At 37.8% G+C, this 24,606-nt stretch overlaps 1 protein-coding gene and 1 long non-coding RNA gene across 2 annotated transcripts in view; both read right to left on the bottom strand.

The window, feature by feature from the left end:
* LOC105272407 (nose resistant to fluoxetine protein 6-like) overlaps positions 1 to 8,329 on the bottom strand; it is a gene marked incomplete at its 5' end in the record, with an annotated part of 138,896 nt that extends 130,567 nt beyond the window's left edge. Inside the window, one exon of the mRNA XM_011314524.1 lies at positions 8,159 to 8,329. Coding sequence (XP_011312826.1) covers positions 8,159 to 8,329 — 171 coding nt within the window. The remainder of the gene's footprint in view (positions 1 to 8,158) is intronic.
* Positions 2,358 to 3,404, bottom strand: LOC105272406 (uncharacterized). The gene is made up of 3 exons (XR_892759.1): positions 3,221 to 3,404; positions 2,934 to 3,137; positions 2,358 to 2,753 (listed from the first exon to the last, which is right to left on the bottom strand). It is a non-coding gene; the product is annotated as an uncharacterized lncRNA (long non-coding RNA).
* Positions 8,330 to 24,606: the final 16,277 nt, after the last annotated feature.

Raw genomic sequence — 24,606 nt, 5'->3', positions numbered from 1 at the left:
TGTTGGTTTAGAGTTGCTCTTTTTTCTTATATAGTTTCGCGTAGCCGCAAGTGAGTTGGCCTTATCCCCCAACCTCGAGCTAAGTAGTTGTAAAAAGGCCTGGATTATTTGTTGTATGGATATTTGTTGGAAGGAAACGTGAAGAGAGTAAAGTTTAATCTCCAGATACCCCTCCCCGAGTAATCATTCAAACCCCCCTCCCTCTTATTATTTCAGGTCGTCCTGTATATCATAGCAAGTCCCCCTTAATGGTTACACGAGAATAAAGTTCCTGATTTTCGTGTCTTCGACGGGAATATTCATATATTTATTCCCTGGCCAAGGTCACAAGCTATTGTAAATTACTAATCAGAAAAACAAAGATTTTAACAACCAGAAATTAATAAAACGTCAAGAAAATACCAAGTCGTTCTAACCTTAAAGAAAAATATAAGAAATTGGTCTCATTTTCATGTACTCAAATCTCTAATTCGAATGAGAATTATCCATAACTTAAAAAATCAACAATTGTATGTAATTAAAATTAAGAGGAAATAATAGTGAATATCCAGAATATTAATTTTTTGTTCAATTATCCAATCATATATGATTTAATGCCTGTTGCCATTCGGGCGGAACAGAAAGAAAGTTTCATAAATTATCATTAGAATATAGGATCAAACACTAATGCCCACTTCATATTTCTTTTTCTATGACTATAATGAGTTTAACAATTCAGTCATTAGAAAAATTAATCAGTTTACCATAAGAATTAGCTCCCTTTTTACAATTATTTCAAAAATTTACAGTCCTATTGTTGAATTTTTTTATGTAAAACCTTTCTAAACTTTCTAAATTATCTTGTGCACCAGTAGTTCCTAAAATTCTTCATTTATTAAAATTAAATTGATCTTCCATGCTTTCTACATGAGCAGAAGAACAGAACAATATGTTTTTGGTTTATCTTCACTGTATCTATGAACCCGTACTCAATCTTTAAAATATCGTATCGTTTGATCAATATAAAATTTGTTGCGATTACTGTACAGTATTTGATAGATCAGATGTGACTTCATCTCTATCTTATTTTTATCTTTAGTTGTACCCACCTTCCGCTCAGGGTATGACTTTTGAAGATTGGATTAGCTTTTCGGACTTTCTTGATGTGACTTCCCTATGACCATCAAAGTCTTGATTTTACGGAAAGAAGTATCTTTATATGCTCAGTAATATGTTTAGAAGAGATGCTTCTGGAGGAAATACCCTCACCTTCGTGTTACCCCCTTCGTTTCTAGTGGTGGAAGAAGTTTGTAAGACAGATCACGCATCTGCCTCTGTCTTGTGACCCATGCCACTACTTCAAAGAATAAACTCACTTTTTTAATTCTTATCAAAGTATATCGAATAGCTCTAAATTATACCGGCGCTCCAGTCAGTAGAAATATTTTTGAGAGGCACTGACTCCTCTCAGCTTCAACTCAAAATGTGTGGTAGCTCATTCATAAAAGTAGACTCTACTTATTACAAGAAGAAGGGGAAATGAACTCCGCTCTCTGGGATTCTCCTCTATCTCAATAAAAAAGAAAGAGATTTCTAACTCGAGATGAAAAATATTATGATTCGAACAAAAAGTAAGTTGAATAAAAGTAATACAGAACATAGACTGCAAGTTTCGCGTTCCCATCACGACAACATAAAATTAACCTGAAAACACAATTTTAATTGATCCATTTCTCCGATAATCGATAATACAGATTGTCAGATATGTGAATTAAATTTAGCATAACCGAAATAATAATACTAGACTTAAATCTAACTTTACTTGACTCTAAATTCTCAATCGGGACTGCTCGATTCTCGCGACTCAAAAGGATGCGACAAAGCACGCAATTACATGGTTAACAATAGGCTCCTCAAAAACTCTATATTTCCTCAAAAATCCATATTAGTCGGCTCCGCCCCTCGCTCCACCACGTCTTCTTGCAGGTAGGACAGCAACAAGAACGCCAAAAATACTTAAATTAAACTCAAATTATGAGAGCAATGTTTTCTCCTCAAAGACTGAACCTAATAGTACGCTCGCCGAAAGGCAACTCTGCTCAAGTGTGAGCCGGTACGCTTCACACTGCTTGAACCTCAAAGAAGGTGGAGGGATTTCCCCGAATTTTGGCGAAAATAACTAGACTACTTGCCGTTTTTCCTAGAATTTTCATAATTCTCGGAATTCATAACATGGGTGATTCTCGACCCTGATCACGTGGCTCTAAATTTCCCAGTGATTTCGTTTATAAAGTCCGAATCAACTAAGTAATAATTCTGTATATATATTACACAAATTTTCGGAAATTCAAAGAAATTTCAATACATAAATTCGTGGAGATGAATCTCTCGAGCTGGACCGCAATACCAGTATCAAGGCAATAATGTCGAAAATTCATAAAAATCTTGACCATCTCGGGAGAATGTCCAGGTCGGATATTGTTCTTTACAATTTTCTTGTCATTGGTTGCCTGAGTAGTGGAGAATTTTCCTCTCCAGGTCGTTCCTCAGACTAGGGTGACCAGAGCCAAACACCTCTAGCAACTGGAGACATTGGATCCTTAGGTTGGAGACATCTTTTGCATCCGTCCGATTAGCATGGGCTCCGAGAGGGACGCTGTCGCCGGATCCTCCCTCCGATTCTCGTCATCGGAGTCATCTGGGCTGCTTCAGATCTCCCGAAAATATTTTGACCTCTCTTCGTCCCAATCGATCTCGATGTCGTGGATTTTACCCTGACGGAAGGTATTTTAGGACATTAAAAATGTTATTAGTGCCGAAAGTATAAGTGAATTTTCCTTCCTGTTACTCGCGACTGAGAGTAGTCTCCCAGAGGCCTTAGTCAAATTTTAATTTCCTTTCTTTAAATAAAGGACTTTTAACCAGAAAAAATTTAATAAGAGGCAAAAACATACAACTTGGCTGCCGACCGTAGTCGTCTGTGACTGTAATTAATGTCCTTGTGCCCTTTGCGTAATTACTGTTCTTCTACTGTCAAAAATGGTATGTTTACGCCTGCTGTTGACGTTCGTGGCCCATAGATTCTTGAAGTTGTTTCACCATAGAGAAGTATTGTTCATTAGAAAACTTGCGTATCATATTGAGTGGAACCTTTATGACTGGAAATGTTTGTACAACGAGAGATTATCATTTGTAGGAGCCCAAAAACTTCAAAATTATCGAGAATTTTCGTAGGCCTCACGCTTGTGATGTTTTAACATGAAAAACTTGATGCCTTCATTTGTTTGCTGGGAACCTTGAAGGAGATGCCAGATAATTTTGAAGCTTATGTGGTATTAGAGGGATTGTTTTTCCACCCCAAACGTAGGCCAACAGAATCACACGGTGAGACAAAACCCATAGTTGAAAGCGAAGAATTTCATATCTGTCAGTTTGTCGTGGGGTTCATACAACTCGATAATGTTTTGTTTTTTCCATAGCAACTACTGCAGAGAATTATCAGAAAATTATCACCATATAGCATACAGGCTGAACCACGTGAAGTTGAATGGTGCAATCCTATTAGTCGATATTGGAAACATAATCTTGTGAATTGTGAGAATTCCGGGAAGCCATTCCATAACTTTCGTTGGATATGAAATGTTGGTGATGTCGTGGTCCTAGCCAACCTACCGCAACTAATGGGGGACGCGCTTGGGATAGATATACTCTAACTGGCCTGTCCTTTCTTTTGTCAATGTTGATAAACCGTTGTTGACGTACTCCATTTCTAGGTTGCCGGCACCTTTCTTTCTTTGTGGCTGTTTCCGTCTGCCGTTACCATTGGGGGGTTGTTTAGTCAGCAGCTTTTCTCTTGGTTTTTACCTGCTAAACCTCTTTTAAGGCGTAATGGTGACTACTTGAGTACCTGCTCCGTAGTCCCTTTTATTGTGATCACTTGCAATAATCGATATTGAGGCTGGACATACCGAAATCCCATACTATTATATGAAGTTTAGTCCATCTGTTCTGTTTTCCAAACTTTTCCCTGATATAGAAACTCAACCGTACTAAACTTCGGTGTCCATCACAAAAGTGATCTATTCAAAACCATAAGAATTTCAGGAGACTTTAGTGTCGGTCGAATTTTAGGGGAACTTGAACCAGCAAATCCCTCATATTTTAAGAGTTATGACGGAAATTTTAAGAAATACAGCCAGCTTTTGCATTGTGTTACAGACACGCTCAACCGTTTCTCGAATATATCAACGAGTTAATTTTCGTATTAATTCGCGATTATTTGCCAAGTTATTCAACAGTTAACTGGATATTAGTTATTCAACGATTCCAAGAAATTTCAACAATTTAGAATCAAATTTGTACGCTAGGCCAGTTTCATGCAGTTACTGCCAAATAAAGTACATCAAGGTGGATTTTATTTAATAGTGTGTAACTTCCTTTCAACTTTATCTTTGCACCATTTCCCTCGAATTCGGCCTTATCCAAGTAGCTCACTAAAATGATGATTTCTAAGATTTGAGTTATCTGGGGCTCTTAACCGATCTTTTCTTTGGCAACCCAACTGGAAATTCCAAAAAAGAAGAGAACTTCATTGTAAATAATAGGAAGAATATCAGTTGTAACGTGGTATTTTGCCACGGATATGGTTTCTCGACCGGCTCGCGATTTTGTAGACTTCCACCAAACGCGAAGTCCCTTCCAGTAACGAGAGTCTCTTGAGAGGAAAGAATTATATTTTAATTTTATTTTTGTTTTAGTTGTTAATTAAATTAAATTTAAAGTGTTCCGTCTAAGGGCATCAGCAAGGATCCACGGAAAGCCGATAGATATCGCAGGCTATTTAAATATTGGCATGTAACCTGATTTTGAATGTGGCCGATAATGGAGCCACAATCCAGTCATCAACAGCACAGGAAGTGAGGCGATGATGGACACACGTGGCTGTATGGAGATCAGCAGATAATTTATTATCAGTTTTGATGTGAAAGAACTGTCTGTCCCAGTGTAGCAAAGGACGCAATAAATAATCTGGAAACACTCATTATTCAGAACAGTGAATTATGATTAAGCATCGGGGAAAATGAAGAGCGCATGCATGTGAATTAATAATTCTGTCGCACATACCCGATCGATTGGGATTAGTGGACGATGACGTTATCTCCACCAATTACATAATTTCGTTGCGTTACCTACCTGTTGCTGATTCTCACGTGTTCCCGAATATCACTTTCCTTCGGAAAGTCCAAAATGTTGGCAAGAGACGCTAATTTTGCTTGGAGGACGCCATCTCCATCGCTTTGGATCTTTTGCGATTTTTTGAAGGAGAATTGGCAATTCTAGGTGAGCGTCATGGCCAAAGTCTTGCTTTGTTATTTTGTGAAATAATAGGCAGAGATTTGTTAGTTTAATTGATTTTTTTAATGCTTCGTACATCCGAGTCCTGCAGGCCTTTTCGCAGTTTTCTATTGGAAAATCTCTGACCTATTCAATAAGTGAATTCTTTTCACTCTCTCTCTCTCTTCGAATTAATGATCTTTTGAAATAAGTTAATACGATTTAATTTAGTATGGTTTCTTCTTTTTTATGTTGTTAATTATGTAATTTAGTTAGTTTTGCAACTTTTGGTTCAAATAAATTAATGTCGTGAAAATTCATAGAAATCTCGCCATTGGATTTATTTTTATTTTAATAGCCCCAAGGTCTCGTGACCTGAGCAGTATTTGTGTACTTATTTTATGTAATTTCAAGTGTTCGAGGTCACGTAGACTTATTGATTTTAGGCGTTATTGTTTCAAGTCAATGAATCACTTTGACAATTTCATGTAAAATATTTCTAATCAAAACTTTTGACTTTTGCAACCGCTAACAATTGAGTTTCGTGACTCAATTGTTTTTGTGAATTTATTGAAATCGTTCGATAATAACGACTCGAGTCTCGTGACTCAGTTCTTCGAGATTTTAATAATTCTGCTTTCTTTGACTTTTAATTATTTATTTATTCATTCATTTTGAACAACTAATAGATGAATCTCTCAGAGAAATATTTGTTAATAACTTAATGAGACGACAGTGACTTGATATAAATTATATTGTATGTTTAGTAATGCTTGATTGATTTAAGGGGATTTTATTTATTATTTTTCTTGTATTGAGACTCGATTATTAATTAAAAATTGGTCTCCCCGGCAATTTCATAGTTCAATTATTTCTCTATTTTATCTATTCCAGTTGCATCCCCTTTCAGCTTCTATTCGATTTTTAAACTCTACGTACCGAGCAGCAAGGAAAATTAGAGGCTGAAAGTGGAGAAGGATTTTGAGTATTTGTCTTTGTTGCAGGTATAGTTTGCCTCAAGAAAAAGGATAGGATAGGGATCATGTCATCAAGAGATTTATCTTGGCGATCGAATGAGGAAGATCTATGGATGGGCGACAAACCTAGAAGAGATTCCATTAGCATGTGGGTGTAATGGAGTTATTCTAGTTTTTCGAATTCGTAATAGATTTTAAAGTTCTCTACAGGTAAAATATTCGAAATTTTGACCTTAATCGGAATGTATTTCCTGAGGAACACCAAACCATAAAATTATTACAAATACAAATCTTAAATTTTGTGAAGAAATTTTCTACATATAGTTTAAGTTTCCCACTAGAAGTGTTCGCGAATGTTCAGAAGTACTTCATTGATACCCAAATGAGGAGCATTGGGAGAAGAAAAAAATTCGCTAATCAAGTTTTCAGGAATAATGCCTTGAAAAATTAGTTTCGTTCAATCATCATTTCTCAATTGTAGCCCACTGCAAAAGTTACATCTTGAAATTAGAAATTAAATGAAAAATTTACTTCCATTTAGGGCGATATTTAGTTTTTTTTACATTAAATTATTATTTTCAAAATGGGATCTTCATTCTGAAGTTGAACTCAATCACGATTGTTTTTCAACTGACGAATGATCTTGAAAAGAATCTTCTTAGAAGAACCTTCGTTCGCCTTCCCACAAACTTTACGAGAACAGGGACGATGGAACGGTGCATCAGCTTTTACCTTGGAGGTAAATTTAATCCAATGAGTTATCTGATTGACTGGCTTTTTAAAAGAGATAAGCCCTTTGAAAGTACCACGATCAGTTCTAATGAGGAATTAGTAGAACATATTAAAAGACAGATTTAACGGGTTGATGACAGCCGGAAGTTCTTCTCGTGCGACACAGTATTTTTTTCCGAATTACTGAGACATCGATTCTAATATCCAATTACTCCAACACCATCATGTTTTTGTGAAAAAGTAGCACCGACTATGAATTAGGACGCATCAGTACCGAGAATGAATCTCCCGATACCAAAAGAGAACGCTAGGTAGGGGGAGATGTGAGGATTGTTATTGAGTCAAAGCTCTCTGACAATCTTCACCCGAGGTAAATGGGTCTTAACATCACTAAGTTTACGAAGAGGTTTGGCAATAGACGTGAAACCTTGACCATATCGACGATAACGGAAACGAGGACCTATGAAACTGCGAATGTCTGTTATATTGGTTGGATTTGGCCATTCCATAATAGCCATAATTTTCTCAGGAGAATTTTGTCTTCCCTTTTCAGTAACCATATGTCCAAAAAACAGAATCTCTTTTCAGAAGAAGAAGCATTCTTCATAATTGACTTTCCAATTGGCAGACGCAATTCGATTGAAGATGGTTTGTGGATTTTGATCGAGATCTGAAGCATCATCTAGATGAAGAAACAAATTCTCCAAAGAAGATCTGTAAGCATATGATTCCACTGCTCGAAAAGTATGGATGAAGATTGAAAAATATCAAGTAGATATTTGTGAAGAATTTTGAATACCGACCTCAGCTGTAGAAAGAGATTTTTGGAGGTAATCTCGAATGTCTGCGTTGTTGGCAGTTGTCCTTTTGTCCATGAATTCTCGTAAAGTGGAAGGTGAGGGGGCTAACTGTTCATAATCAGTGTTACAAGAACGTAAAAATGATTTCACCACTTCTGACATCAGGGTAAGATTAGGTAGGGTAAGGCATGTGGGAAAGGTTTAAGAGAAAGTTAATTTCAATTATAACAAGAACGGAGAATTGATTAAATAATCTAACAAGATCGGAGAGAAACACCAAGATAACCAAAGAGAATGATGCTGACAATGCTATGCTAAAATAAATAAACGACTCACCAGCTATAGAGAATACCTGTAGGTAGGTGTGAACCATGACAACCCAGCCTAAGGAAAAAACGCGGAGGCCATGTATACATGTGAGGCTGTCCTTGGCGGCCACTTCCGTACTCAATATTTTAGTACCATTCGTGATAGGGTTAAATGCCATGAGCGATTGGGCCCAAAAACCTAGTGAAATAAAACAGAAATTATTTAGTTTTTATTTATAATTTATTTTGGAAACACGACGACGATTTTAATTGATTTTAACGTGCAACAGTGTATCAAAAATTCATTGAAAATTACATACATGCATAAACACGTTCACGATTATTTCCGTGCTTTCAATAACGCCATATAAGAACGGGTAGAGCATCACGCAGTTTTCAGCCATACCATGGTATAAAATGGACATCATTTTTTCATTGAATTTAACCGTGAGACAATTAAAGGATCATCAAAGAATATTGAGCATTTCAAAATGAGCTCGAAAAAACGGTTGTAACACCTCAAATAATCAGCCAAAATACATCAATGCTTAAATATTAATACAGCATTGATTCAAGTATAATGTTTTCTAGGGCTATTTAAGTATAGGGACACCCATGCAGTGAGTAGCTAATGGCATGGAGTTTAATTCGGTAAACTTATAAACACTTCTGTTGAAATTCGTTAATAATTAGTTAAACGAGATAAATGTGCAAACATAGATGAAAGCGTAGGAAAAGAGGATCTTACTTCACTTAATCTGATCATTGAACTTTGGAATCAGAAGCTCATTTCATCAATACATCGGTTAGTATCGTATTTGTGCTCGTCTCTCCTAGATTCGCCCATTTGGTGGCGCGTTTGATATTAATCGTAATTTTTAATTCTGCCAGTTCGCGGCGCGTAATAAATTTGAATTGGAATCGGGTATTTTATTCTTGTGGATCGTTTTCTCATGAATCTCCTACTTATCGTTTATTTTTATTCAATAGGTTATCCTGCCCCGATTGTTCACTCAAACAAAATTTTCGCGGAATTATAAAAATGGGTTTTTCGTGAGGTTTTGGAGGAACAGGACGTAATCCTATCTGCTCCTGGAATCAATTGCTCCAGGAAGCATCTTGGCGTTCTGAAGATTTTCGAGGTTGCCTTCAAAAGAAGCGCATAAAAGCCACAGTAGGGTCCCCAGTGCGCCAAGTACGTTGCTCCTGACTACTTTTTGAACTTTTTTCTTGAATCCAGTTCTCCTATTCACCATCTTCCGTAGATTGAATATTTGGATTTTGCCATGCTGTTTATAGCAGTCATTATATTATATCTTGCATAAATCACTACTAAATTATACATATACAGGTTTGTGATGGAGTTTGACAAATTGGATGAATTGGCGTTTTATTCCTAGTTTATTTTGCAATTCGGCGCTCTGGGGTATTTCATTATATAATTTTAGCCCCTCATACATAACATCATTCTGTGCATAACATATATTCCTCCGAGGCAATTTTATGTTGCTTACATTTATCATTAACATGTGGTTGGTTTTTTTTATCATTTCCAGTATTAATTCCATCATTTGCGATTAAGTTGTTCACATACATTAGCACATTTACTTTTGTTTTTCAGAGAGAGAGAGAGAGAGAGAGACGCCTAAACTTGTATTCGCACACTCTCTCTCTACTTATTTATTTTTTGGGGGATTCCAACGGGCCTCCCCAATGCTCCTTACAAATTGCAAGTTATAAGTGGGTGGTAGCTCAGTGGTAAGGCGTGGGTTTCATAATGTTTGGGCCATGCGTACGAATCTCGGTTGTGCCGGTCAATTTTGAAGCTAATTAATTACGTTTTTTCAAAGCCGAGTTTATCAGGGAATGATAAATAGAGACAAAATTGACTTGTATCTACGATAAAAAACCAATTACTTCATTTTTTCCTCTATTTCAATCAATCATTGCTACATAGAGTGAAGGATTGGTTAAGTATTGGATCCCACCATCGGCTCGGATTTTACGTTCAAGTTTGAATCAAGGTGGGTCCAAGTTTGGCCCGGGCCTGGACTACTTTCATTTTCGCATCTTGGCTCAACCTTGGATCGAGCTCGACGTCCAAGCTTGAACTAGCGTTACAAAGCAGGAAATAACCAAGTTGGTCCAATCTTGAATTCCAAGCTTCAGCCAAGCTAGGTTAGTTTGTTCCGAGCTTGGACCAAGCTTGGACCAATCGTTAATCCCCACCTGGGTAGCACGAAAATAGAACATGACCATTACTTTGTATTTGGAACATGGATGGATTCCACATGGGATTAAATGGTATATTTTTCTAAGTGTTACATAAATTCCATTGTTTTTGGAAATATCTCAAAAGCGATTCAGTTCATAAAAATTTGAAGGAAACGCTGTTTAAAATCAAGCCAAATTATCACTGTTAAGAGTCGACGGAATTCGAGAAAATTCGGACACTTCGAGGGTTTCTTGGCAGGAGACAACGGACAAGCAGAAGCACTTATTCTTCCTACAACAAGTCATCCGAGACTCGTTCGAATAATTTCGTTGTCACTGCGCGTTCTCTTTAAACCTTGCGGACTAACTCCGCCAATTATCGCTTGTTTGAACATCAACGCGAACCTAAAACACAATACACACATTGACAAAAGTAAGGCATAAATTTGATGTTCGGCGATTCGACGAGTTTCTTTATTTTTTTTCGTTCAAATTCAATAACGTCCTGTAGAAAGTGTATATAATTTTGGACAGAGGACTTTGGTCCCATTAGTGCAGTCATTCTAGATCAAGAAATTGTCATTATAGAAGTAAAGTTTCTGGGGATGAAAATTATCCCAATCGATAGACTGGAGTTCCATTATGAACATATTCAAACGTATATGTTGACTTTTATCGGGAAAATGTATAATTAATTAAAAACAATCCAAGTTTTGCCCCAATTATGTTTCGAGCTCAGATTTTTCTCATCTGCAGCGTTTAATCGAGATGGAAAAAATCCTACTTTGTAGCTTGCAGAATTTTCTATCGAACGGTGTTGGGATGTTGTCGCAAAAAATGTGTAGTTGATTAACAATAAATTTAACAGCTGATTTTGACCGAACTTACGCCAAAGCATCAGCTGATTGTTCCGCTCCGTCGGAAAGATAATGGGCCAGTCATGTGATGCGCACTACGTACAAGGGATTCAAACTCCCGCTGCACTCCATTCTCGTTTTGACAATTGGCGAATAATAACCTGGCGATTATTACTTGGACTAGAAATTTTTCCTTGGAATTTTCATTGCTTCCAGCTAAACATGACCAATTCCATTGAATTTATGATGGAAAATATTTATTATCTTATTCATTGTGAATAATACTAGTGGAAATAATACGCAGAAAAGTCATATGCGAATATATACGGCGTCATGAATCGTCATGCATGATTAATAAACAGCCAGGTATAATTTCTTTTTTTTTCATTGAGATGTTGTTCACATCAATTATTGAACAGGATATTTTTAAATTTTTTGTTACTCTATTTTTCCCATTGTAATGTCCAGATTATTTAAAACGATCCCGCGAAATATTTTGATGAAATATTAGCCCAGGAAATATAATAGTCAAGTCAATGAACCGCCATCACCTAAAAGTTGAGAAATTCATAAACAATGCCCCCGGCCTCTGAGGAATGTGCAACGCGGCATTCCACCAAGGCTATTGCCACACGAAATTCGGTAAAATGCAGATTTTTATAAATTGAACAGGGTCGATGAATCAGGAGCCTACAGAGGTGGAAATCACGCCACGTCTCCCACTCTAATTAAATTATCAATTTCCCAAGGTAGAAACAGTAGGGCCTTCCGAAAAACACCAGTCTGAAAAAACCCGCTCACGAGCGACCTCCGACTTCTTTGCGAAAATACTTTTGGAATCGGTCCGGCCCTTGTTAGTTTTCGAATAAGAAGATTCGAAGAGTTCCTGAGTCATAGTCGGGAACATAAACCTATCAGGTCTTAGGGAATAATAGATCCTTAACCGAGAGTAAATTCGTTTCTTGCATGTTAAGAGAATTAGTAGTGAACCTAGGTGAATGGTGGGTGTGACTCAAACACAAACAATTATATCAGTTATTCATATTTATGATATACAGCCAGGATAAAATAATTTAAAACAAAAGCCTATCAACGTAAACAAGTGAAGACAGGTATTCCACTTACGTATCTGTAATAGTGTACTAATTGTCATCTGGCAGAGAAACGTGGTGGAATCACCCCAAGAATTAATAATTATACAATTAATAAACAGACACTGTGAATAATCCCTCACTATTACCATTATTACCACTATAAATACAACTATTACCACTTTAAACCAAAAATAGATCGCGAATGAGTGCAAGGTTATCCAAATTTATCATTAGTTCTAATCTTTATAATTATACGAAATATCCAACTTCTTTTCAATCAAACATCTTTTCAATATATACATAAGGTTGAATGGATCTAATGTCTTTTTTTTTATTTCATTCAACCATTTTAATTCACAATCCATTAACGATAGAATCAACTACAGGTAAGAATAAAAACGTTCAGAGTCGTCCGATTCAATAAAATTTACAAATTCTAGCTTTGAGAGAAAAGTAATGTCCTCCGACGCTATTAATATCTCCGGACCCAACACCATCCTGTCGTGAAAAAATCAACAAAATGCTGTAAACTTTGAGGCGATATGTAATTCTCTTTTCCTGTTTATAAACATTTTTTGCCATCTAATCGGAACATGAAAATAAGACAATTAATGAATACATTTTTCAAAATGAAATATAATAAATAAATGTTTATCATATGTACATCATATAAATTATAGACAGTATATTATATACATTGTATATGTAATAATATATCTTATAATATCTTTGCATTTTAAAATAGAAATATTGCAAACTAAAACACACTTTTTTTTCAATGGAATGAGTAATGAATTTTCAATGTCATTTTGAAAAGTGTTGAAAATTTTTCGAGAAAAAAGTTTGTTAAAATACCATCTCTCGAATCAAAATAATCAGTGAAAATAACGACCTACTTTTTCCAGAGTTTGCAAATGATCAAATTTTATTGCCAACAATTCACAAGTTACTTCTCGTTTGATAACCCCTAATAAACTGAAGTGCCCCTAATAACGTAAATCAGGGATGGGCAACCTCTGCTCTGAGAGCAAGTCGTGCTCCCGACCTCTATTAGTACATAACAAAGGGTAGACAAAAGCTTATTGTGTCGGGTGATGGGCCTTTATGACCCAAGTCGTAAAGGGCCTTCTCCTCGGCTGAAATCAACCAAAGTGGGGGTAACACGTAAGAACAGGAAAAGAGGAGAAATATCTCTGAAGAAAAGGAAAAGCGGGGAAATGAGTCAAAAATGGAAAATGTGGAATTTTCTTCACGATGACATTTTTATTAATTTTGAAAGCAGACGTTACAAATGAAATGTAAAGACCGGCTGTGTAATTTCAAAGGCAAGGAATAAATTCCACAGGGTTCTTTGAAGAAATTTTTTTTTAAATATTATTTTAAAAAAATATTCCTTTTTTATATTCAGAATCAACATCAGCCAGTCAAACCTGCAATGTTTGGGATTTTTTCCTAGACATATTTTTCGGTAAGGTCGATATTGAACCAAAAATTTAAAACCAAGCTGAAAGATGTCATTAATTCGGAAAATTGAATTTGAAGAGTACTTTCATATTTATTTCAATGACCAATAGTTATCTTCATATTCAGAAAAGTTTTTGGCGATGTGTGGATATTTAACTTTCTCTTTATATTAATCACGGCGGCCATTTTCCCCATTTTACCATTTGGCAGAGAAGTCATGGGACGCTCCCCAATACGGTGACTGTGAGGCCCCCACTACTGTCACTACTATGATCGTACTAGGACCCTTATAATTGGCATGGTTATAAACTTTATTGGATTCCTAACTCGAGTTTATCACTCTGCTCCGAGCTACCTGAAGGTTGCCCATCCCTGACGTAAATATTTGCAATAACAATTTTCATCAATATTTGGAAGCAATAGCCTCAGGATTTTTATACCTGACTTTGCCGAGAATGGAATAAATTGTGTTGGGCATGGTTGGGTTTCGTGACATCAACGCATATACCTGGATGATGTCTGAAAGTATGTCACAAGCGAAAACTGGATTTTTGATAATACAAGGACGGTTTTGAAATCACAGTAGAAATTTGAAAACAATTCCACGTTTACTTTCCCTTTCCCCATAACAAAATACATATAGACTAGTTCATTCTTCAAGTTGAGTCAAATCACTTCAAGAAGTGGCAGCTTTAACGTCGTTCAGTTTATCGGAGATAGTTTGTGGATTGCTGAATAGCGCGAATTATTTCATTCGACCTGTGTCCCTCCATTAGTTTTTCGAGCAGATTTTTCTCGTCACTAGAGAAAACCCTAGAAAAGTCACTAGGCGAAAGGAACGACATCTAACGCCGGCTGAAATAGCCGAGCGAAGGATGAGTAGAACATCGGACGACGGCCACTCAGGCCGCTCCGAAGGTGAATTTGACCAATCACATAGTGGGAAGAAACGTGGTAGGGTGAGACCATGTTTCGGAACACTATGATGGCGCTGGCGATAGCTGTTTCCCAATTCGGAAATCTACCCAGCTGTGTTGGGGAGTCCAGGGCCGACGTACAAGCGTTCCAACTGGGTGGTTCTGAAGGGCGCCGTCGACACCAGGGACCAACGGCTAGGTGAAAGGACTAGCGCCCCCAGGATCCCGTCGAGATGATTGGCGGCTGTGGGGTAACGGATGACCCACAGTCACTGAGATGCTCAAACTAGGGGGAGAAGGCTCTGGGAGATTTCAGAACAGTTCGCGTTGAGTGCTGGTCTTGAGCGGATGTTTTAGGAGCTCGGGATCAGTTGGTGGCAATAATCCCTGCAGGGATTATGAGGGGTACGTGGTTCCAAGGAATCTTGGAATAGCGAGAGAAGGGGACGCTTATGCGTCCCCGATCAGTGAAATGGATTACTTTGAGGCTACGGACGAGAGTCCGAGGCTACAGAGATCCATCTCTAGGGCGGAACCCATGGTGTTGGGATGGACTACGGGCTGGGACGCAAGGCGTTTCCCGTCGGTCCGGTCGCACGCGCCTCCATGGGAAGTAACTCTGGTTTTGACTCGCGATGAGATTGCTATTACCGAGCTTTCGAGTTGGGGTGGACGTTAGGTGGGTGAGGAAGCTCTGCAGATACCTGCGTCGCATGTGCCCCGAGAAGTTCGGCGCCCTGCGGGGTGAGAAGGATTCGCAGGTGATCTGTGTCTTGTCTGGGGTTGAGCCACCCCAGAGGAGAGAGTACCACTTGCGAAGAATGGTCACATCCCTCCATGAGAGTTTGGGGAATACGTTCCCTGAAAGATATCGATGACGACGCCGTAAGTGAGGCAGAAGTCAGTGATTGAAGTTACTCGTACGATGGTGAACCTCGCCCACTCTACCGTGTCATGCTGATGCTGGCTCGGCATTGTGAGACCCGCCACCGAAAATCCGCGGAGTTGACGAAATTCCTTTACGGCTGGTTTTCCGTCAGGTTTTCCAGAAAAACCTGGCTGACGCCCAATCGTGAACGATAGAGACGGCTGATGCTGGCTCGGCATTGTGAGACCCGCCACCGAAAATCCGCGGAGTTGACGAAATTCCTTTACGGCTGGTTTTCCGTCAGGTTTTCCAGAAAAACCTGGCTGACGCCCAATCGTGAACGATAGAGGCGGCAGCCAGAGTAGTTCGAGGATTACCCCGGGGTGTTGACCCGGTAGAAAATACTCTTACAATGTTCAAACATCTGTTTCGGGTCAAGAAATTGTGGGTCCTGTCAATTCACTTTCAGCACTTTAATGGAGAAAATGAAATGTTGGACAACTTCAAGAGATACTGTGAAACAATAACTTATCAACAAGTATGGTAGTGGTATGCTATTCGTAGAAAGCCCCCAGAAACCGGGATGATACGGGATTCAACATTTTGGCAAAATTTTATGCTGAAGGGATGGCAAAAAATCAAATGGAAGACAGACACCGTATTGTTTGTGCAGCTGCCGCTATTATTCGTGGAGACATCCGGAGTAAGGCATACGAAACTTCCTTTTATCTATCACCTGAACAGCTACTGAAATACGTCGAAACAGATATTGTTAAAACTTTGGGCGGTGTGTAATTCAAAAACAAAAAAAATGGTGAACCGAAATTATGGATGAAACGTAATTTTGTTCCTCATGCAATCATATGAACCCTTCGTCCAAGATCATTCATTTCACCTATTCAATTAGCAACAGGAGTTCACTTGCATAGAGGATTTGCTTCCAAAGAACTAATCCCAATATTGAATAAACTTGGGATCTGCGAGTCTTACGGCAATCTTGGTATCTACACGGAAAAAATATTATTTCAATTTTTGCAATTGCTTTAAAGTAATTCTTGGTATGGATTATACCAGTGCAGGACTCGTCATTTATTAATTTTCACGCTGTGTCATACCAAATTAGTATAAATTGCAAAATATACAATGCCCTTTACGATAAATACAAAAAAAAGACATCGATTACTAGAAGGCCGATGATGAAAAAATGATACTTCAACATACCAAATTTTACAAACAAGCAATTTACAATTTCACTTCATATATTACTTTTGTAGTATACGTTTCATCTAATATCATTGTGGAGCATATCTAAATCTAAGAAAAAGAAGTTAAAAGTCTGTTTCAAACTTTATATTTTTTATTCAATATTTTAATCAAAAATTATTATTTGTTTTTAATTTTTCTAAAATAACATTATATTTTTTACCTCCACTGTAGAAAATAAATACACCCCCTCCCCCCTTCCAGGAAGAGGGGGGGGGGGATATTTAGTAGGCCAAAAGAGTGACGAAGGGATGGGAGGTGACCAAATTATAAAAACAGTAAAAAAAGTATTGGTTGTTTTATTTTTTTTTATTACTTGCATTATATTTATTTGTTTACATGAATGTTTTTGGAATATAATAAAAAACAGGGACTTGGAACGCATTCCGGTTTGAATTTCCTTACAGGGGCTCGGAACGAAACGAAATTGTATCGTTCCGAGTTAGAAGTGAAACTCGGAATGAAAGTCGTGGAACCAAATGCTCGGAACCAAACTCGGAACGAAATGTCTGCAACGTTCCCGCTTGGAACGAAACTCGGAACGAAATGTCTGGAACGTTTCGGCTAGGAACGAAATCCGGAACGAAATTATTGGAGCGTTCCAGCTTGGAACGAAACCCGGAACGAAATGTCTGGAACGTTTCGGCTTGGATCGAAACCCGGAACGAAATGTCTGGAACGCTTCGGCGTGGAACGAAACCCGGAACGAAATGTCTGGAACGTTTCGGCTAGGAACGAAACCTGGAACGAAATTATTGGAGCGTTCCAGCTTGGAACGAAATCCGGAATGAAATTCGGCGGAGAGTGGAACAGTGAACGGAAAACGGAGCCGCTACGATTTTGAAAAAAAAAATGTTATATCGGTTAATATTTACGGGATTTGTGCGATGCAAAACCGAATTTAGCGAGGAAAGAATGAGAAAAAATAATTTTCTATCATTTTGAAGGGTTTTTGCTATTTTCAAATTTTTTCAAATATTTAAAACGATTTTTAGAATGAGAAAGAAAATTGAAGAAACACGTTTTTTAATTAATAAAAATCAGGAGTCTTGGAAATATTTTCGAAGTTAAAACGAACAAGAGACCTGTTGTGACAGATCAGAGGGCATAATGGAAACATTTAGGCTATTTCTACGAAACAGCCCAACACGTGGACCAACCCCATAGACAAAGGGCCTTGTCTAATGGGTAGACCTGACACCCTGGTCGATTTGGTGACGGAGGACACTTGGAGACGAACTCTCGAGCAAGCAACATTAGATTCACCACAATCAACCCAGCTTATATTATATCGAGTCTTTTAGCCAAAGTTTAATTGTTAACAATAAATGGAAGATCGGATTAATTAATTAAATAATCGTTAAATATTCAGTCTCCTACAGGAGATTGCTTTAAAACGGCTTCTCACGAACATCATTCCAAGCGAGAAATTTTTCACACTTTGATTCCCTGCTGGAACGTTCCAGACATTTCGTTCCGAATTCCATTCCAAGCTGTATCGTTCCGCGATTTTCGTTCCGGGTTTCGTTTCAAGCCGAAATGTTGCAGACGTTTCGTTCCGAGTTTCGTTCCAAGACGATACGTTCCAGACATTTCGTTCCGGGTTTCGCTCCAAGCCGCAAACGTTCCAGACATTTAGTTCCGGGTTTCGTTCCAAGCCGAAACGTTCCAGACGTTTCGTTCCGTGTTTTGTTCCAATCCGAAACATTCCAGATATTTCGTTCCGGATTTCGTTCCAAGCCCAAACATTCCAGACATTTCGTTCCGAGTTTCGTTCCAAGCCGGAACGTTCTAGAGATTTCGTCCCGAGTTTCGTTTCGCTCCTCAAACGTTCCACGGAACAAAATGCAAAAACGGCAATTTCGTTTCCTTCCAGAGTTTCATTCCAAGTCCCTGATACAGACCATTGGTTAAACGTAACTGGTCAGTAATATTAGCGAGACCGGAAGTAATTTCAGGTAATTTTAATCTCACCCACTTGTACACATCTTCGTCAAATATTTTGAACGCCTCGTATATCTCATCAAAATGCACATCACAAAGTTGTTTCGCTATGAGGAAAATCGACTTTTCACTTACAAAACAACATGCCGCAATCGCAAAAAAAATCGTTTCTTTTTCGGTCGGTATCATTATGATAGTCCCGGTTTTAATTAATGATTCTCCATGTTTTATCCACTTAAGCTGTATAACATTTTCACGAGTAGTTTCTTGCGGCAGCAAAAAAGCAGGGAAGTCATTCGGTTTTCGTGATAGTGGACCGAGATCGAACTCTGCGTACCAATTTTTCCTGGTTATTAGCCGATAATTTAATCGCAGCTGATGTCTAATTGCGAAAGTGTGATTAATATTTTTACGTCTAATAGCAGAACGAGCTGCCTGTTTCCCTTCTTGATGCTTACTTTCGAATCTCATCGCTCATACATTCCACAAAGGACCAATAAGCTTCATGATTCGAGGGTAATGAAGAAGATAATGGTGTTTGGGTTTTAGTTTATGAGGAAATAGGCGAGAATGTGAAGTTAAATACTCATAAATTTCGACTTTTAAAGCATCAGGGGTACTAATGGGTAGTTTAGAACTCACACATATCTCTGTTATTCTTTTTAAACAGAAAAATAGCACCCAGACGTCATCTTTCGGTGGAATTAAGTGTCCAATCATAAGAACTAAATTTTTCAACAATCACAACATTTCTGAAGCACTCATAATAATACAAGAATTTTTCAAGTGTAAACGCGGAATTTCAACAGGTCTGTTTGAATCACTTATGTCATAAGGCAGCTGATTCAATGTAAAATACTTTTGAGCAATAAAATAATTTAAAATTAAAGCAATATCATATCTGAGAATTCCTTCTAGCAAGTCACGGTGTACATCAACAACTGGGTGATCTAGCACGTGATATTTAGGTAATTTGTGAAGTCCACGTTCTTCTTTAATACCAGTTAATCTAGGCGCTTGTTTTTCAACGTGAGCAGCGTAATTTAGTCTATCTCTCATTGAACAATTTTCTTCTTCGAAAATGTCGTTAATTTCATTGTAGTTAATCAAACAGAAACGACAAAAAAAATTTGAAGAAAAATGTTCCTGAAATCCTAAAATTGAATTTAGGCCGAAATTATCTCCAAGTATAAGCGTCAGCGAAAAAAAAATCTTTTTAGATTCCGTGGAATGACTGATAACAATACCTTCATTCTCCAGGTACTGTAATTCTTTAATTACTTTACTAAAAATCGTATCAATTCCAAGTGCCTCTCTATCCAATGTGATAAAATTAGCAAAGAGGAATATGTTTTCTAATTTCGATCTAAATATGTCTGGCATACAGGGAATAGAACGATAAACTGCTCCACATTTATTAAGACCTTTGAGGCTACCAAGAGGATCGTTAGGCTCGTAGTCATCAAAATAAAGAAATAAAGGAAGCACGAACTTATTACCAAATATATATTTTTTTTCATTCCATAACGAACCCTGTATGAGATTCTTTAAAAAAGAATTAGAAGTATTTTCCAAAGTCTTTAAATTAGCCAATGTATCAGCGTAAAGCCCAGGAATTTCAAAAAATTGTTTCAGTACGTGCCGAATGGGGATGAATTCACTTGTAATTGGTACTTTCTTATAAATCGTGACACCTTTCTGTTGGTAATATTCTTTTCGCTCACCAATTGGAATACTTTGTGGTAGTATGAATGTCCCTTTTCTTTCGAACACTTTAAAACGAGATCGCTCGGTTTTCACTTCAGCCATTAGTGAAACAATTTGGTCGATAACTGTGCTCGTATCTTGATAATTTACTTGACCATTCGGGGATAGGTTTATTCTATTATCGATTTTGCTTTTTACATTTTTCAAGATCCTAGTCGTTAACCGGGTGAAATGATTAATTATCTCATCAATTTTATTTCGTGGAATAGTAATAAGATCATATAATCTAGCTATAAACAGAATCAGTTCTTCTCGAATAAGATTGTCGTTTTCGGCATCAAGAGTCTCTAGATTTGGAGAAATTAATTGTTCATCATACATATCAAACAACGGAACAGACGTAATTTGCCTCACCTCCTCATTGTCTGTACATTGCAAATTTAAATCCATTTGAGTTAAATCATCAGTTTCTGTCATATGTGACCTTGGCCGGGAAATTAAAATATATATTATTTCCCGGCGGAGGCCCGATATTCGGAAATTAACTATGATATAAGATTTTATTGGGGAAATGTCCATAAATTTACGGGGGGGGGGACCGGAAATGATAAGGGGGAAGGGGGCATGTGAATGATTGCTCGTGGTTACTGACAATTTAACATTCTATATTCCAATACTTTTTTACATAAAGTTCGTATAAGACAATTCAGGCCTTTTCTTACAATTAATCAAGGGTGGGGGGTAAGGCCAGCCAGCTGGCAACACACCGATAAATGATAATACCAATAATCAGAGAAAAAAGAATCGATAGGAAACGAACTAACAAAAAGGGGGGAGAAGTTAGGTGATTGAAAAGAGGGGTGAAGTTAGGGGAACGATCGAAAGATTACTGAAAATTAGGGGAATTGTTCTGGTACAAAAATCTTAATAATTATTAAATTGAGACGCTCACCGTTGGGGGAAAATATGTTTACAGGGGTTTAAGTAATACTTGTTGGGGCGGGAAAGGTAAGAAAGGGTACTTACGGGGATGGTGACTACTTTAACACTTCCACAAAGACACGGGGGGCTCCTCTGACAATTGCTCCACCAGAGCTGCTCCTTCCTGATAATCACTCCCGGATTCTCCTCCACAATTGGATTCTCCACACTCTCTTCCACGCTCTACTCTCCACACAATCACTCCTATAATCTCCTCAAAGCTTTTCCAAAAACTCTCTCCACAAACACACTCCAAACTCTCTCCAAAAACTCTCTCTACAAATTCTCTCCAAAACTCTATCCAGAACTCTATCCACAACTCTCTCACGCACGGGGCAGCTGTATTACGAGTGATGGCGTTTCATCACTCGTTCTCCTTCTTCCCCGATTATCGATGATAATCGGGGTCAATCGGGGACACTCGTCATTGAGTGTCCTCGTCATAATTATAAATTTAGGTATTCCTGATGGATGACCTTTTCTTTCTTCCGGGTCACGTGGGCTGTGACGTAGGAGTGGTGGGTTTCGGTGGTTGTTCACCACGCCGCGTGTGGTTACGAGCGGAACGGCGGGTGCGGGGGGGCTTCTCCTTTTCGCCACGGTGTCTCTGCCGGGCGTGAGCGTGTCGGGATGGGGGACGGGCGCGGCGCAAGGGCAAGGAATATGTTGGGGAGTGGGAGCCAACGGTGGCAGGTTTTATAAGCTCGTCGCCTTCGCATATTAAAATCCTTACAACTAATTACCGATAGGAAAAAACAGTGGTTATTAGGGGGAGGGGAGGGCTAATTAAAAAGTGCCTCGTCACACATATTACGAGACGCTTCTTCACTAAGATCTGACAGACCAGATGGACCAAAATTCTCTTAATTTTTTTGAGTTAGCGAAACGTTCGAGGTGCTTAAGGACTCTTTATGGTCGCTATAATGGTGGCGCGTGAAGGATCGAAAAATTAAAAAAGTTCTTTGACACGAGTCCTCATGACACTAAAATACTTTTTCCGTATCGTGAATGTCACGAATATGAGCGATTAAGGATGAATTTTTATCTATCAGATGATTAGAAAAATAACAATGAAACATTTTAATAACTACGGTCGCATCTATAACAATAGTTTATAATCCTCACGGTTATTTAACTCTGGTCGTTGATAATCGCTTTAATCTCTCCAATGAGTGATGTTAATTCAGTCGATGGTTTGTCCTTTGGCAGTTGGATATTGTAATAGCCTCGTTGTAAGAATATCCACAGTCGACGAGCGTTCGGTAAATACTCACAATTAAGAGCAAAGGAAATTTTGAACGTTAAATCGAAAGCTCTTAAAACATTACACATTTTGTAGATCTCATTTTCCAGGATGACATACGTAGCTGCACACTGTGTTAGTGGCCCAACAACGATAGGTACTGGCTGATGCTGAAGAGAATATTTTTCTGTACATTCTCGTGCTTTTTGTAGAACTCCTTCCAACTCCAGCCCATGCCGTGAATATGAAAAAATTGTATGTGAATTTGAACACTTCTTCAGTGGAAGAAAGATTAATACTAACGAACAAATGCACAAAAAAAATCTCTTTTTCATTCTTGATTTGTCAAAGTATAGTAGTATCAGTATCACCCTTCCTTTTACGCCCTGGTCGACAACTCGGAATGAAATGATGTAACAAAGAGAACAAAATCGCATTTCCAGCATCTGAAATCGCAAAAAAATATTTTCTAGGAGGATGGAATCTCATAAATTAATGTATGGAATAATTAATAAGTCCTTATTATTTACTGTTCTCGATGGTATCCAAACTGCCCAATAATAGTTTCTCGTCAGCATTCAGTTTTTTACAAGTTGATAGTCTATGACGTAAATGTGGTACTGTTTTATCCCAATTATCTCTTAGACTTAGACCAGCATTGGGATAATGTTTGTTAAAATCAGCATCAAACTCAAGAAGTTCAACATTCCAAAAAACATTATTCCAATCAAAACACTGATCGGTCCGGTTTAAATATATACTTTATGTGAATAGATACTTGTTTTCATGATTCATTCAGAAAAAAATTCAGTTTTAGGAAATCATCTTTTACCAAGGTTTTAGCAGCCTCAACCCGCAAGCAAACATATTTTTGCAAGTAATCTTTCACTGAAAGATTCTTGTTCATGTGGTCATTTAACCTAGCATCATGGGTGTCATTGCACAACTGTAGGACTTTATGCCAAGGAACCAGGAGTATAATTAGGTCATTTAACTTTTCTTGAAGAGAATCCGCGAAATCAGAAAAAAATTAATTATAAAATTTAAAAAATAATAATCGAATTTTCACTACTTACAAGAGACAATAAAGAAAGTGGAGTTCGTAGCTCGGCCTTTCGGAGGTTTCAATACGCCATCATCAGGTAGTACTCCTTTCACATAATAATAATTACGCCAAAGTTTACCAGTTGCATTTTTTGATTCGCCTCCCATTGATTCAAATGGCTGGAAATAAGTAGCAGCGGTTTCACGTGGAAATGTATAGACTATCTCATTGGCTAAGTATTTGAATCTCTCCGTGGTAATTCTAGGCAAAATTTTCAAACAAAATCATGACATCGATAAAATCGAAAGATCGCCAATGCAAATATATCATCACCTGAATTCTGTAGTCTGTCCCAGTTCTAATAATGTAATGAACTTATCAGCTTCAAATTTGATAACTATACGTGTAAGTCGAGAAGGCAATATATTGTTCAATTAATTTTCTTTGTCGTATTTTTCTACAACAGCCTTTCCTGCCATATCTTTTTTTAAAAGAGTTCGTAATCGCTGCAATATTATACAGTGGATTAGATTCCATTGAGTTGAACATAACCGTTCACAAATTGAAATTAATAGGCGTCGTACAGAAGGGGATGGAGGTAAAATTAACATTTATGAATGATAAATAACTGTTTATAACTGAGCGAATTATATTTGACCTCGAATATTTTATTAAGGCCCGGGTGAAGGGATTTTTGCCGGATATGTCCCTAGGAAATTCCCTAGAAAAAACGTGTTTTACGGGGAACAAAATGTCCGCCCCTGTAGACCCTCAAAAAATATAATCGTAGGGTCAATCGACAGATAATTATTTTTGCCGGGTCGGTAATTAGGTCTCAGGGGTGGGAAATTGAGGAATGAACGTGTAAATTACGTTCAA

This window comes from Fopius arisanus, unplaced genomic scaffold (assembly GCF_000806365.1).
Source record: "Fopius arisanus strain USDA-PBARC FA_bdor unplaced genomic scaffold, ASM80636v1 scaffold00172, whole genome shotgun sequence".
NCBI classification, from domain to species: Eukaryota; Metazoa; Arthropoda; class Insecta; order Hymenoptera; family Braconidae; genus Fopius; species Fopius arisanus.
The sequence above is the reverse complement of the archived record's forward strand: the minus strand, read 5'-3'. Positions and strand labels throughout refer to the sequence as shown.